Raw genomic sequence first — 16787 nt, 5'->3', positions numbered from 1 at the left:
CCATTCCTTCTCAGGATTCCCTCTTGCTTTTGGAAATGTCCATGTTTCCCATGGGAGACGGTCAGGATGCCCTTGGGGGTGACCTGGGTAAAATGTGTGCATCTTCTGTGGGCTGGCTGCTCAGCACTTCTGTCCAAAGGGACAGCCATGGTGTCGTTCCTGTGCTGGTCACCTGGCATGCAATGCTGAATCTTACAACTCTGGGATCTTGGGCATTGAAGCTGTTAGCTTCGGAGCAAACTCTAAAATCTTACCTCACCTGCCATAGTTTGTGCCCTGCAGTTCATTCATGTAAAGGAACAACCTGGTAGTTGTGTTATCAGTCTGATATAACCTATGTACTATTTTTGCTCACCAGTGAAGGCTTCCACTAAAAACATCAAAGCTTTGCAGCATGTAATTCTGACTGGCAGCTGTGCTCATCTTCTAGCATTTTCTTTGCTAAAAGCTGGAGTCTGATGATGGGGTCTTGCCACCCTGAGTCTCCATATGCTTAGTGCATGTCTATTTCTGCATGGGAACAGGAGCTAGAAGACTTCACCTCATTTCACACCCCTCCCATCCTGAATGCAGCCTAAGCTACAACTGCATTCATTCCTCACCCTCCTGCATAGACCGTTGCTGTTCTACCCACGGGGTACAACTGGATTTGAAAATGGTGTGCTGCCTCCTCTTGTATATCCCAGCCCCTGGTGTCTTGTTTGGAAGAGCCACAAAGAGACAGGTGTTCACGTACCCATACAGTTCTCCAGTGGGACGTCGGTGCTTATCCGAATGTCGTCAACGGCAATTTCTCCTGAATGTCCTTTCCCTATGACTCCTTCAAACACAATCTAGAAGCCAGAAGAGCAAGAGCCGTGTCAACCCCCGGGTCAAACAGTGCCAAGACTTCCCATTTTCTGTTAACTGCAGCTTAAAGTGCGTGTGTGTGTTACTGTACCTGGTGCACATCTGTTGACCACATGGCTATGGTACTTGAAATCTTAAAAAGAGTTGGTTCAAATCAAATGCATATCTGAAGGGATTAAAAATATATGTAACAAGGTGATGGGCAGTGTTGTCCAGTAACTGGAACACACTGATTAAAAGGACCGGAATCAGGACATGTTTGAAGGAGGGTTGAAATGTCCCTAGCCATTTTTGAGGTTCCTTTCTTATAAATCTTTCAAATGCCCAATCCAGGTATTTGGTAACTCAGAGGACATAAGAGGTGGGGTAAGGTGAGAAATACAGTACGCTGGGTTTGGATTGCCTCTGGCATAGCATTGTCTTATGGCTCCATTATTACAACTAGGAAGGAAAGGATTTTTTCCTTCACCAAGAGTTGACGGAACACCTACTCTGTGCTAGGCACAAGGATGGTTACAAAATCGCGTAAGTACAACCTCTGCCCAGAGATCCTCACCATCTGACGGGTGAGACGAAAATGCAAACAGGTCCTTACAATACAGTGCATTAAGGTTTATAAATGGGAACGCAGGCCGGGGTGGGGCAGAACTCAGGACACCTTACAAGCTCTGGAGTGACTGCCGGCTGCAAGCAGAAGCCCCTCTGCTCCGTGGTCTTCAATCATTCCTTGCTCTCACCCTCCCTAGGTTCTCTCTGCAAACGAGCACATGTCCTCTGGCAAGCTGAGCGAGCAGTTGGCTGCCTCACCAGCCGTCTGTTGCTGCTTCTCGTCTGGGGAGGAGCAGGTTAATGCCTTGGCTGGTTCTCAGTCACCTCTTCCACAGTGTGTCTACTCCTACCCAAGCCTCAGCCACAGCTGTGCATACCCATCTGTGCCTCAGTCTTTCACTCTGTGGGGCGGATATAATAAAGCTCAACTCCTGGAGCGGTGGGGAGAGGAACCACTCATTGAGGAGTCCTTCTGGTTTGCTGGCCACTGAGTGCGAACAGCCACCCTCCCCTTCCCTCGCCCACTTGCCCCGGGACAGGTCTGGCAGGATTCTCCCCTCTCCTTGGAGTGCAGGGGGCTCGGCAGCCTTCCTCCCCCATGTGTGGAGGCTGGCTTGTGTTTTATTTCCCTGGCTTCTGTGTCCCTTTGTCAGCCTACCTGATAGCAATCTTAAACTAAAATGGAGAGAAGAAACATTTGTTGGAAAGATTTCAGCAATATAAAAGGCAATAGGAGGAACAAAGAACCAAGTCTGGGTGTAGAGATAGGCACATTTTGAATAACAAATAAGAGTGTCATTTAGTTGCCATGGCAATGTGAGAAACACAATGAAAACAGCGGCGCTTAACCACGTTCCCTAATGATGAATGGGCACGGCCCTTTGCAGTATTGAAATACGGATCACAAAGATTCCCGGATCACCCACCTCCCGTCACCACCCTACCTGATACTCCATGTCATAGCTGGGCAAGATAATCCGCCCGTGTTTCCACTCATTGCCCTGGTCCTCGCGGATGACCCAGAGGAGCTTGCTCTCCTGGCTGGCCTCGCGCACCACCTGCAGCGCCACCCCGCGGCCGCCTGTGGCTTGGTACTGGAACTCCATGCACACGGGGCTTCGGGGCAGGTGCACGGGAGGGCTGATGAGCCGGGCGTACTGGCCCTCTCTTTGCCCATCGCTCTGCAGCCGCAAGAAATTCCTGTCATCTGTGGGGAAGAAACCCAGAGGTTCCCATTACACTGGGGAAAGAGACCCGTTTGCCGCTCTGCCCCCACCCCGGAGAAAGCCAGAACCAGAGTTTGGGGGTCTTGTTTACTCATGTCCTTGTTCTCCAGGCCCTGTGTTTTCTTCTCAAGCTTCTTTAAGAGCTTGGCTCAAAAGCTGCTTCCTTTTGAAGCCTTTTCGGGAGCCTTGATGTCGGGTTGGTCTTTCCTGCCTATTTCTCCGTATCACTTTCTCTGTGTCTTTGTATACAGATGGTACTTGGTGCAGTTGGCCTTACGTCTTGGCTGGTGGTGTCTGTGCCTGTCTTCCCCCCGCTAGAACCGAAGATGCCACACCCATGTCTTATTCACCATTGGCTTACCCAAAGGGCCAGTGCATCCTAATGAACTAAATTATAAGGGGGCGAAGTGGCTGCTAGACTGGAAGATGATTCTAGCCAGGTGGCTTATGCTTCAAGCCTTTGTCATCTTGGCTGGGCACTGGCCAAATGGAAGACATTTAAAACCGTCTGTGCTACTAGGTGGTACCTGGACTCTAGTGACTGTCGGAAGCCAGCGTCGACCTCAAGTGGAAGAAGGGATGGTGGCAGTGGAGGGGTGGGGGTGAGCCAGGGGGATCAGACACCTTACTCCCTTCCCTTTCCAGCCTGGGGAGGCCAGAATTGGCCTTTTTCAGAAGGCCAGGAAACAGCTCCACCGAGAACAGGCACAGTCATCATCACTAATGAAGGTTACGTGTTTAATAGAGAATATATACTGGATGGGAAATTAAGGTTTCAGCCAACCAAATGTTTGGAGGATGGGCCTTTTGGCTGATTAGTTTGCAAATACATCAGACACCATGCAGAAGACGGAGGTCTTGTTGCCATTTGCAGACCCCATGCCCTGCAGACGCGGGTATGGGGGCCTACACCTGCAAACCCAACGTACACAGGAGCATTCTGGCCACTTGTACAGAAAACAGGGTGGCATTTGAGAAGACAATCTCACTGCCTCCTTTTGGCCCCAACACATCCTATGCCGAGCACTTCCGCAAGGTGGCGGGGAATGTTCACACCGCACAGCCAGCACATCAGACCCATCATGTTAATCTGAGACACATGCACCCACCTTTCTTATTCACCAGGGACCGTGAACAGCCTGGGCTTGTCAGGGGAGAACAGGCAAGAACTCAGAGCCTGGAATCAACAGGTTACTCTCTAGACCACTGGTTTGCCATTGCTACCCCTGCTGACATTGTTGTTCTAGCAAGAATGAGCGTGTCGCTGGCCCCAAAACAGTGCCTTCCTTCTTTCCCACAGCCATCTCTCTCCCTCCTTCCTGCCACCCCCCCCCCCCCCCCCCCGCAAGCCCGTCCAGTTAGATTCTCTAGGATTACTGCTCCAGAAGCTACCCTTCCCTGAAGTCAAATCAGACCAGTTCAGGATGCATAGTTGGGATTCCAGTTTGTCTCCTTAACCATCCAGAACCACATGTCTAATACCCCCACAACAGGAGACCCCTTCAAGGCCAGAGGAGGCACAGATAACCAGGAGCTGTCCACAGCACACATTTCCAAAGGTGGTGATCTGCCAAGGGAGGAGACACGGGTGCCGCAACCAGACACTCCAAGATCTTCCAAACCTACCCTACGCTTCTCCTATCAGATCCTGTTACCACCACTATTAATGATAATAACTATAAGTCATATTTGCAGAATGCTTTGCAGATTTCCAAAGCACGTTTACGTGCATTATTTGGTCTAATCCTTCCTAAATGCTTGTGAGAGCTCTATCTTCTGAATCTTATTTGTACAGGACGAAGACATGGAGGTCAGAAAGGTTCAAGGGACTCGTCCAAAGTAGAGAGGGTAGTAAGGAGTACAGCTGGACCTGACGTCAGGTTTTCCACCTCTCCTGTGGGTTCTTCACTTCAGCTGTGCCCCCAGGTACCTGCGCCACGTCCGGGCAATCATCACACTCTATTCAAGGCAAACTGGGCTTCCCCCCCACCACACCCCTGCCCCTGCTCCCGCTTCTCCTTCCTGCCACCCCTCCCTCCCCTACCACTCTACCTCTCCCACCTCTTTCGCTAGTTCTTCTCCTACCCATTCTGGCACATTCCAGCTAATGCCTCTTTTGTCTCCACAATTCGAACATTTTACTGACTGTACCACTGATCTTACCTTGTTTTTAAAAAGACTCGAGGCCATTTCTCATGCATATCAGCAGGTAACCACCCACTGCCTCGTGCTGTAGTTTAACTGGTTCGCGTGTGTCTTTCCCATTACTCCAGTGAGATGACAAAGTCCCAGGCTTACACATATAAGGGTTAATACTCTGCTTCTTCTTCCTGCCCCTCAACGGTGATATATAGATGCTGCTACTCAAGAAAATTTTGTTCCCACAGATGAATGAATGACAAAAACACAGATAAAGGAACAATATGAGGCTCTATATTCTCACAAGACACAAGAACAGAGGGAGAATCAGCTAGCCTTTGGTAATCCCACAGATTTAGATAATCTCTTCACAATTCCTTCCCACTCTCCTGAGCCAACGCCCCTTTCAAAGGTGAGGAGAGCTGATAATAACAGGGTGACCTGGGGATGCACCGTGGAGCCACCAGTGAGACCCCCCCCAACCCCGATGCTCCTGTGCTCCAATAATTTCCAAGCCCTGACTGCTTCCACCTCAGAGAGAAAGGAAACCAGATTTCAGAGACTTATTATTCAGCCTTCTTCCTTCACAGTTTCACAAATAAGACCCACTTGCTGCTTGAAATTTGCTTGGCAGAAATACTGTCACTTGTGTGAATTTACATTCTTAAGTGGCAGGGGATTCATAGCATAATGGTTAGAATTTAGTAAGTAAAATGTGTGTGGAGGTGGATTTTATCTGGGTCTGTTCTGTTTACCCATCCTGGTGCTAAAACTTCAGGCACCATCAGGCCAAAGGTCTCCCAGGCTACCGTGCCCCGGGCCCCAGCTAGCCCCCTCCTCCCCTCCTTCCCCCTCCTCTGCTCTCTCTCTCTCTCTCTCACAATAAGACGATAATCGCTCCGCATGATTTAAAGGACCACTGGAAGACCAGGGAGTTAATGCTGGTGGCGTGCTAAGCACGAGCAGCTGAAGGATCATAATTCAGTGCTGACATCTAAGCTAATCCACTAGTTTGCAGAATCTCAAGACAAGCAGGCCTCTGAATTTCACTTAGTTAAATCATTTGTGCCCCACTTGTCTGTTAAGTGCTATGAGCTCAAGGGAAGAAAGATGATATGTAAATTTAAGGAATTAGCAGTAGACATCAGTCAGAGGGACGCTGAGCCACAAAACGTCCCTGCCTGTCACTGAGGGGGCCTGATTAGAAGCAGGACGTCATGAAGGGATGGCTAAGACGGGGCAGGGCCCAGGGAGGGGACAGGACAGGCAGGGGCAACAGAACTGGTGTTCGCCGAACACCTACTGTGTACCAGCAGTTGTGCAGGAAACATCCTCTGCCTTTTCTTATATAATCTTCCCTGTGAAATCTAGGTCTGTGAAGCAAGTACTGTTTTCTCCATTTTTACCAGAGAGGAAATGGAGGCTCAGAGACTCGAAGCCACGTGTCTGAGACGGCTGCTAGCTGAAAGCACCACACAAGGGAGCAGAATCGCCAGAGCGTGGCCGCTCATCTGGGCTGGAACCCTCGTCTAATGCTCACCCATCATTTAAAGCCTCAGTCTCCCTGTCTGTAAAATGGGTCTAATAAGAACATTACCGGAGAGGGCTGTGAGGAGAAGGAAATGGAACAGGCCATGGGAAATGCTTTGCATGGTAACAGGGACGTAGTAATGCTCAATAGTAACAGGGACATAGTAAGCACTCAATAAAAGCTCTGATCTTTATTACTACTACTATCATTACACATACTGACTCCTATGTCTTGCCTTTTTTTTTTTTTTTAAGAAAGAAAAAGGGCCAAAAGAGCACCAATGACCTGGGGAGACCAGTCCTAGACTCACAAGGAAGTATGGTTTGGCCGGAGGGCAGTGAAGACGCTCCAACCCCAACAATCAGTTGGCCCCTACTTGTGCACAATACGCTGCTTACCACATGTCTTTCCTGTCACTGTATAGGAGATGAAATAAAATACTACATGATTCTGGAATGAGTGTGGGACCTCAAGAGACAGCTTAGATCGGGTCAGCCCGGCTGCCCAGAGGAACCACGCTGAAAACATCCCCAGGACAGCTGTCTACTCTCTGCTTTAAATTCTCCAGAGCAGGAGTTTCCTAGGCCACATCAGCAATGTGTTTTCTGGGTCACAACCCTAACTGTCAGGAACTTCTTAAATTCAGTTTTAAGTTTTCCTGCTGTCACTGAGACACATGTCCTCCTTCTATCCCTGATGGAGCACTGCCAATTTCTGTCCTCTGACTTGGAAACATTTTCACTCGTGAAGAATTCAGACCCCGAGTCTTCGCTTTCTTGGGAAACTCAGCCCTTGCCTCTTCAAATGTCCACTTTGGGGGGCTTTAGTCATGGGGGTAGGTCTACACTAATGCTCCTCTAAGCTAAGTGCTTCAGTTCTTTGAAGTCATGGCACCCACATATGTGCTATGAGTGAAGTCTATTTGTGTAGAATGTTCTAATTTATGGCCTACCACTGCCAAACACAGAGGAAAGTTGTAAGCACACAGTGGCTCTTGATTAGATAGAAATCAGGTGGATAGAGCAAAGGGCTGGCATGATGCGGGGGGCGGAGGGCTTTAGCTATTGACTTGGACTTCAAGGAAAAGCCCTTTGGATTGTTAAGAGGTCCCCAGACATGACGATTGAGCAGCTCAAGACCAGCTCTGCCTGCTGGAGACTATCTTCTTGTTCTCGTAGCCGAGGGCAGTGATGCTGGCCATGGAGAGCTTCCAACAAAAAGACAATAGAAAGGAAATACGTTCAGTTGCTGAAAGAGAGGGAAGAAACAATGTCCCAGAGATACAATCCCTCTCCTCCTGGACCTGACATATTTGGGAGGCATTTTGTGACTAGGTCCTTGACTCAAAACATCTGTTGTTGCCCATGACACAGGGAAAATAATCACATGGGAACCAACCACAGGAGTTCAAAAGGGCAGGGAGGACGTGCAGAGAACAGGGTCATTCAGGCATTTTAACCTGCTGCTGTCTCTAGAAAGGATCTCCTGATACTTCACCTGGCGATTTATGGCCACATCTGGCTTCAGCTGCAGGAGTGCTGTGTGTGCACGTGACTGTGGCTGGTCCAAAAGCAATGGAATCAGTTGTGTCCACACCTTACCAAACCCTGAAGTACATCACCGGTCTGATTGTCCTGGCTACCGCAAAGCCAAACGCACCATCTGTCCGACACACACATCTCCTGGCTCGCATCTTGCCCTCCCACTAGAACAACCATCTGAAAGAATATTTAGTGCTGCAGGAGATGTAATCTCTTTGTATAGGTCATGCTTAAACCATGAGTCAGCCCCTCAGCTGGCCTCCCAAGGTCTGTCTATCTCTGCTAAGGGCCTCAAATTAACAACCGGTTAAGGGAAACACTGATTTTGGATGAACTCAGCAGGAGGTTCTTAAGGTTTACAATTGACCATTTTGTGAACATTTGAGGTCTCAGGTCTGGTCTTCCTGAGCTGGCTCTTTTTTTTTTTTATTTATTTTTAATTTTTTTTATTTTTGTATGTCAGCTTTCATGAAGGTTTTGCAATTGAGGCAGTCTTGTCATCATTCTGCCCTTTCGTTACCAATCTGCACACTGCTGGGGAACTCAGCCAATCATGACTTTCAGAAAAAAGGGAAACGAAACAGATGAACATAGAGGAAGGAAGGAAAAATAAAATAAGAGGAAAACAGAGAGGGAGGCAAACCATAAGAGACTCTTAAGTACAGGGAACAAACTGAGGGGAGGTGGGGGGATGGGGTAACTGCGTGACGGGCATTAAGGAGGGCACTTCAAGTAAAGAGCACTGGGTGTTACATGCAACTGACGAATCACTGACTTCCACCTCAGAAACTAATAATACACTATATGTTAATTAAATTGAATTTAAATTAAAAAATTTAAAAAAAGGAATAGTAGCGTCTCTTCACTGCTGTCTTTTCTATAAAGTCAGAGATTTTTTTTCCTTCCTGTTTTCCTTAAAGAAGAGCCTCCATGCTTTCCTTTTCCAGGCGAAGGTATTCTTTGAATACTGGCTTTCTTTTAGCCAAATTGCTCCTGGTCTTTAGTTGTCTCCCATAGCCTGAGCCCGAGAAGCTCTCGTCTGGCTATGAGCAGTGGCTGTGTCCTGCCACATCATCCTCTTTCCAACAGCAACTCAAGCTAATGCCAATGCAGAGTCTGGATCCTTTGATGCCCTGGTCCCACCTACAGGGGAGGCCTTTTGAGTTCTGAGAGAGTTGCTTTTTCATTCACAGGGTCACTACTAGCTCCCTGTCAAATAGCAAACTCATCATGAGCAAGTTCACTTATCAATTCTTTTCTGTAATTTCTTTGCAACCACCTACCTCCCCCCACCCCCACCCCACCCCACACACACTCAGTCTCTCGCACCTACCCCCCAGTGAATCACCGTCCTGGTCCTCTACTCCCATGGAGTTTATAAATGGCCCAGTCTGCAGCAAAACAGCCCCACGATATGTTAATAACTCTACCACTGACATGTGATGGAACAGCTACCATTAACAACATTCAAGTATTTCAGAACATTGTATTCTTAGTCTGTCTTGAGCTTGTTTTTGAATCCAGAGTAAACATATAAGTGCTAGGCAGCCAAAGCTCTGTCTTTTCATAATGGTGTACTGTTACAAGTAGGCATTGCCTGTTTTATTTTTTATTATTTATTTATTTAACTTTAAGTAGGCTCCATGCCCAGTGTGGGGCCTGAACCCACAACTCCAAGACCAAGAGTCACATGCTCTACCAGCTGAGCCAGCCAGCACCCTGCCTGTTTCCGTTATATCACTCCCATGATTTGGAGTGATTGAAATGAAGTACTACTGTCACCATAGTTCATGAGGTCAACAAACGTATAAAAGAACACACATGTAGGGAGCCCACACACTTGAGGACTCGGAAGCTGACCTGCCAAGGTCCGCTCTTTCCCTAGTCTTCTTGTCTCATTCCTGATAATAATGATAATAATAGTAACCATAACTATTATTATTATTATTACCACTATTATTACCATTATTTGTATTACTTAGTATTTACTTTTTTTTTGGTCAAATGAAATAGTTCCTACCCTATCTAATGCTATGCTACTTGCTTACCTTACTGTGGTTGCTCACTGAGGTTGAACGACATAATGACAAAAGTAGCTGCCACTGGACACTCCCACCAAGGGACCACAGAGAAGGCATGTCCACCTAATTACTTGCTTCTTGGTTTACACTGCCATCGGTCCCCTCTGTGGGGAAGCAGCATCAGCAAGGACCCCAGAGATCACGCACACGTCAATACCAAAAGATGCCTACGCAGTCTGACCAAGACAATCCTGTGATGACGGCCACGGTCTACATCTGTGCGGTCCGATATATCCTGGCCACCAAGCCCCTGAGATGAGGAACTAAAATTGTAGCTGTATTTAATTATATTTAACTAAAATTAAAATAGCTAGTGGCTACCATATTAAACGGTGCAGCTCTAGACAGGCGGACTCACCATGGCATCTCAGAGTTTTTACCTTGTCCCTGAAACACAAGGATCTGATCATCCTCAAAACTGGGTTTACAATCATCGCACTTGAGAATGTCTCTAGAAAATACTATGGCTCCCACAAGGGAAGACATTTTCTGTGAGGCTGTAGCTGCAGAGAAAAGGCAAAGTGGCTTCTCAGAGGACATGGGGCCGGCTCCTCTGCAACCACCAGGGGTCACTGAATTCGGGACAGGGTCCCCAGGGGCTGGTGTGAGCACACACTCCAGGCTTATAAGCTACAAGCAAAGAGCTAAAAGAAGGGGTTCTGAGAGGCTTGAAAGACTATTTTGAAAAACAAAAACAGGGGCATGAAACCAGTGGTGTCTTGTCAGCCTTAAGCAACTATTACCACTGGCCAAAAGAACAGAACTAATTGCTGACTTGAAAGGAAAAGAAAAAAAAAAAAAGGACAAAACAGAACATGAGAAAAGAACTAAATCAGAAAATATCTAAGGAATGTAAGTTGTTTCCACAGACACTTTTAAGCAAATAGACTGTGTATGATATTTCAACATGGCTATTCCCCGACACCCCCCATGCTCGATGAAGACACCTCCTTTCCTACACGCAATTACTTTTGCTTAGCTCTCCCATAAGGGGATAAAACATATGGCACACTTCTCTTAAAGAGTGTCTCCTCTTTGTGGAGTGGCGAAGTGTGGGGGACACAGGGCTTTTGGGTTTGACTGGAAGGTCCACCATCTGCCCTGCCCTTGATCGGGCACAGCTGTTTCCCCTCTCCCAACTGCTCCCCTCGGGCACCCCCCCTTTTTTTTAAAGAAAGGACCACCCTGAACAGAAAGGGCTTTCTATCCTCCCCTGCTTAAAGCCCCATATCGAGCCTTGTAAGGAGAAGGAAAGTAGCAAATACAGCAAGTGACTTTTAAAATCATCAGAGGATAGAAGGAAGGGTTCTGAAACCAACAGTATGATTTTGTTTTCTGGAGACAGGTTATAAGAGCCACCTTTTTGAACTTCAGGGATTCCTCTGGAAGAGGAAAATAATTATTTTCCTTCTCAATATCTTCAGGGAGAAATAACATTAGATCGAGGAGTTCCTCATGGCCCTAATTTTCTTTCTGTCCCCATCCATCCAGCCCATGGTTGGAATTCTGCCTGCTTTGCGAGCTTGCTCTGAAAAGCCCTCCCAGACCTCAGGGTGTAATGAATCAACTGGAATGAGGAGCTAGAATTTCCAACCGGTAGCCAGGGTAGCAGAAGGGGCACTCAGGTGAGGGTGAGGTCTGAACCAGGGAGCAGCGGAGGTGAATGGGCAGAGGGACAGAGGTGAAGGCCAGGCTCAGATGGAGAGTAACCGAAGCTCTCTCAGAAGTGTCACTTGCTAATTGGTGGCCTTGTAGCCTGGACAGGGCTGGCCTCCGAGAGAAAATCTGCTCAGAAGAGTGTAAGGGAGAAGGCCGAATTCTTAGGGAGAACCTGAAGACGGCCGCTGAGTAAGAGCCAGTAAACCTCCCCATGCTGCGTCATCTATGTCCCTTCATTCAAAGTGCCTCCGCCAAGCTGCCCCCTCATACCCACCTCACGCAATGCGCATGCACGCGCATGACGCACATACACACTGCAATCACAATCAACCATGAGCACACACACAGAGGTCCACATGTAAGACATGCATACAAACACATGCACACACATATTCACAGACACACCAACATCTACACATAAAACGCATGACATGTGCACACACACGCAACCCGCAAACACCTTGAGAAAGAAACACCTATGCTGATGCATAAAGACACCCATAACCCACAAGTACACACTATGCCTACACATGCTGACGCATACCCCACAAACCTTCTGTATGTTCAGATACAAAGTGGAGGCTGGGAAAAACAACCAATTAATTGGGCCAGGTCTCAAAGGAGAGGAAATGAAATGAAAAATCCAGGCTGGATTATAAAAATAAGTATTTTTTTTTTCCAACGTGCAGGAGGCTCATTATATTAATTAAACATTATTGCAGTGAACGAGAGGGGGAAGGTGATTAAGACCGGGACGAGGGTAAGTGTTCTCTCCTGTTGCCCGAGGCCACGGTGATCTTCAGATATTAATCTCTCTGAGCACTCAAATGCTGAAGAGATAAACACTTGAAATATGAAAATGTTTTTCTCCAGAGCAGACGCTGTGACCCTCCAGGAAAGCAAGTGCAGGCTGTGTCAGGAGGCCAGCCTACAAAACTCTCCTGGCATCTCGCCCACTGCCGTCCCCTGGGGGCAGGGGACACCGCCAGTCCCTGGGGTTGAGGGGCAGCAGAGCTGCTCTGCGGAACCCTGCAGAAGGAGGGGGGCCTCCTCCCCCTTTTATTCTCCAGTCAGGCAACATTTGATCTACCAATTTCCAGAACGGACCCCTGTGCTCTCAAATGCTTATGGGGCTCCGAGGTCCAGGCCAGGGGTGCAGAACAATGAAAACCTAATGTGTGGTGGGCTAGAGCCAACGTGTGCTGGCTTGCGAGAGCCGGCTGTTAAATTTTCTGGAATGTTGCGAGGCAGTTGTTAAGCGCAGTCATTATTAAAAATTAAATGACATAAAGTTACCATTAAATAAGTTACATTAAAAACGAAAGATCATAAATTCTCAGAACTCAACACCTGCTCAGTATTTGGATCCATCTTGCCAGTCTCTATGCTCCTGAAGTCATTCCTATCTATCCGAGCTGTTTGATGGCAGAAAACGATCTAAGGCTGTTTATATTTCCCACCTTTGCCTCTGGTGACGTGTCAGTAGCATAACCACGGGGTGGTGGTGAGGGGGGCGCTTGACGCCACTGAAAGTGGCAAATATTACAAGGCAGGGTTTCTCTCTTCCCCCATCCCCAGGGAGCTGGTGGTTCAATGCTGGCCAGAACCCTGCTGTAAACACACGCTGCGGTGGACAGAGGAGACCCCTCCTGCTCCTGCAGGCTGAGGAGGGCTCAAGGCAAGCCCTCTCCATCCACAGTGCCCCAAGAGGCTGCCCAAAGCCGGCACTCAGAAAGGGCAGCTGAACAGTGTGTTGGGGACTGTCTTCCAGCAACACTCTTCCAGAAGCCGAGTGCCAGCCAGCTCTGCGAAACCCCACGGGCATGGCAGCATTTTGGCCCCTCAGCTTGGTTTGCTACCACTGTGAGGATACTCTCAGAGAAGTATCTGTCGGGCTGGAGGCCAGTGGTTTCCTAAGGAGGCATTTTAGGAACGTTTTAGGAGTGGACAAGAGGTTGGGGCGCCTGGGTGGCTCAGTTGGTTAAGCGACTGCCTTCGGCTCAGGTCATGATCCTGGAGTCCCGGGATCGAGTCCCACATCGGGCTTCCTGCTCAGCAGGGAGTCTGCTTCTCCCTCTGACCCTCTTCCCTCTCGTGCTTTCTATATCTCATTGCCTCTCTCTCTCAAATAAATAAATAAAAAAATCTTAAAAAAAAAAAAAGGAGTGGACAAGAGGCTCTGTGATGTCGGCCAGGAGCACTACAGCTATGGTGACAAGAGGGCACCGCCTCATCCCGCCTCCCGAAACCTCCCAACTACTCTTCCTTTCTTCTTTTTCTTTCTTTCCTCTTGGCCTCTCTTGCTCCCTCCCGGCTTCCGGGCTGCACTGTGAATCACAAGACAGGGCTAGGAACCACGACCCAGCTCTTCTGTAGGGTAGACGCTGTGAGTAAAGACTGTGGTGGTTTGTGGGCACGGAGCAGAGGATTGCTCTGTGGTGGGAAGTTACGACGCTTGTCAGGGCATCTGAGGCTTCAAGACGGGCAGCAGGCTAGCCGTAACTCTCTCCTCTCCGAATCTGCCGCTGGCTTACCTGGAAACGTCCGGTCGTTTGGGCTGGAGCTGCCGGTCCAGGTGCTCCTGAGCCACTTGGCATGGTCGTACATCCAACCACAGGGCTCCTCGGCGAAATCAAAGTTGCAGTTGAATCCTGAAGGAAGCTGCAGATCTTTGTCTGAAAGCGGGGGGGGGGGGGGGAGGATAACCCAAAGAACGCAAATGAAATGGGTTGGGACAACGGCCACAGTGGTGCTATTCAAAGCGCTGGCAAGGCCTAAGTGGAGGGCAGAGAAAGAAGTGGCTCCCTTTGCTGATTCATTTAACTCATCTTGGCGATCGTTGGCTTTTGGGTCAGCCTTTGGTCTCATCCTTCCCAGGCCCGAAAGCCAAGTCTGCCAGTGGTTCCCATAGTAAGCAATTATAAATGAGGCCACCAAACGGCTTCAGGCTCTAATCAGGCTCTTCTGTCCACCTCAGAGAGCAGACAAATGGGAAAATTGCTGTTCCCTAAGTGCCAGAGAAGAATGTCTCCCCAGTGCCTCAGTGGAAGGCTGGCTCCTGCCAACCTGGCTCTCACAAGTGATGGGGCAGCCCATTAGCATCCAGAGAGGCTGACATGCCAGGGAGGTGCTGGCCAGGGAGGAGAGAGTGAGCTCTGAAACAAGGAAGGCTTGTTTGTCCCCCCCCTTCACCTCCTGTGATAGGTCTTCCGTGCCAGGACACAGGGTCAGCTCGGCCTCCCTGTGGGGCAGCACTGCCAGGTGGGCGATTTGGCATGGTAGGGCAAAGCAAGGGGCCAGAGCAGCCGGCCGCCTTGCTCAGCACTGGCCAGGGGCAAAAATAATCTCACATGGCACCGAGTATCTGCGGGCCAGGATCCCAGGGGCAGCAGGGAGTGCCTTCCTCATGGAAATGTCAGAAGTGACCGCACAATGGCTTGTCCCTGTCTGCTCAGTGGTCCACCTAAGCCGGAAGACTGAACCCAAAGACTTTCTTTGGAGGCTCCAGTCAGCTCTAAAAATCCACTATGAGCTGGTGCCAAAGATGTGATGAAGCGGGGGCGGGCGTGTGGAGGTGGGAGAAAGGAAACGGGAAGCCAAATCTGGATGCTTGCCGGCAGCGGCTGCAGAGACAGCGGAAAAGTGCTGGCTAACAGTAGTAGCCAGGAGGAAGTGGGGTCTTTGGCCTTCTCACTTCCCTTCCCAGGGTTCCCAGAGAGGAATTTCCGTGGGGAAGGCCTAGAATGCAGGTTAGGAAGTCTACAGGGAACAACGGCCTGGTGGAGACAAATTGCTCACACCATGGGGGCGAGGGGAAGGGCGCTGCTGGCCACCGAGGCAGACCGCCACCAGGCCCTGGGCCCTGGCTGTGCCTCCCCATCTCAAGAGGGAGTATTTCATGTTTGCCCACCCTTGGCCAAAGTCAGCCCAAGGCAAGGAGAAACACATGGAATCGATTACAGAAGCCACAACCTGTGGCTTGGAAAAGTCAGCCCTTAGCCCTTACCCCCCCTGCTCCTGACAATTTCTGAATTTCTATTTTTCCATTAAAAAATATGGAGTAATTCAATATACCATAATTCCTCTCTCATGTTTACACGCATATTCTGTCTCAGGAACCAAATTCCACAAAGAAACCTTCTGCAAAAAAAAAAAAAAAAATAGGGAGGAGCCACCAAAGAAAGCTCAAATGAAACAAACCACTATAAACAGGGAAATGACATTAAACTTCTGAAAGTTTACAGCAGAACTCTTAAATTTTCCTCTGGATCACCATTTAGATAGAACCCCCTCCTCCTGCCCTCCACCAAGCTAGCTCTGCTAATCCGATGCCCTATATTAACTCCCTATGCATTCCACCGCGAGCTCGCAGACCATCTTAAACGCGTCTTGGAAGATTCTCCAAGTCTCTTTCTCCTCTTCATAAGACAAAAACAAGTTCATTAAAATGTCAGAATCTTGTATTCAGCTCACCCTGACCAATAGTGTTGCCCCGCCCACACAATATACAAAAGCACATTCCTAAAAGCATATGCATTAAATTATCATTTTTCAGTCACACAACTTCAGCATTTATGTCTGGCTTCCCTCCCATTCTCCTCTGTAGCCACTTTCTGGAGGCAGCCACTCCATCAGTGGAGTGGTGTCGGCGCGCGTGCGGGGCGCGGGGCCTCACAGACTGTGCCATCTACCTACCAAGTCGGTGCTATGCTGTGTCCCCACCAAGTCTCTCCAAGTCTCCCCAGGTCTCTCCACCAATCTCCCCTCATTTTGCCTGATGAACGTCTAATGAGGATCAGTAATTTACTGTAAGTGGAGGCTGTCGAGCCTTAAATTCTAGCCCAAAATGTCAGGTATTCCAAAATTTGTGGCTTGTTAAGAATGTCCTCATACTTGGTAAGGTGACGTCCTTTTGGGCTCTGCCAATTATTGTTTTTACCTCACCCAGATGCGTTCAGAAGATGAAAGAAAGGTGATACAGAGCTCCCATGTGAAGAGGCTGATCTGGAACGAGGAGCCCCTGGGATCTGAAGGAAGGGTTGAGGTGCCTTTGCACCTCCCTGCCTTTGTCACTGACCTGTGCTCACCCCCCATGGAGGATGGGATGTGCCATTTTCTGAAGCCATGATTATTACACTTTCTCAATCAGCAGTGGGTGAAGACACAGGGCAATGCGGTCACGGAATGGTTAACTGCTGAGTTAACCTGACCG

At 48.8% G+C, this 16787-nt stretch overlaps 1 protein-coding gene across 5 annotated transcripts in view; it reads right to left on the bottom strand.

Moving 5' to 3' along the window:
* The window catches only part of NRP2 (neuropilin 2), a 114151-nt gene that overhangs the window by 31146 nt on the left and 66218 nt on the right, over positions 1-16787 (bottom strand). For 4 of the 5 annotated variants that reach the window (XM_027588056.2, XM_027588057.1, XM_027588058.2 and 1 more), the window contains exons 12-14: positions 14110-14250; positions 2343-2605; positions 737-833 (exon numbers count right to left, since the gene is read on the bottom strand). In XM_027588056.2, coding sequence (XP_027443857.1) covers positions 737-833; positions 2343-2605; positions 14110-14250 — 501 coding nt within the window. The remainder of the gene's footprint in view (positions 1-736; positions 834-2342; positions 2606-14109; positions 14251-16787) is intronic. The other variant, XM_027588059.2, reaches the window with a different exon arrangement.

Source organism: Zalophus californianus, chromosome 3 (genome assembly GCF_009762305.2).
Source record: "Zalophus californianus isolate mZalCal1 chromosome 3, mZalCal1.pri.v2, whole genome shotgun sequence".
NCBI lineage: Eukaryota > Metazoa > Chordata > Mammalia > Carnivora > Otariidae > Zalophus > Zalophus californianus.
The sequence above is the reverse complement of the archived record's forward strand: the minus strand, read 5'-3'. Positions and strand labels throughout refer to the sequence as shown.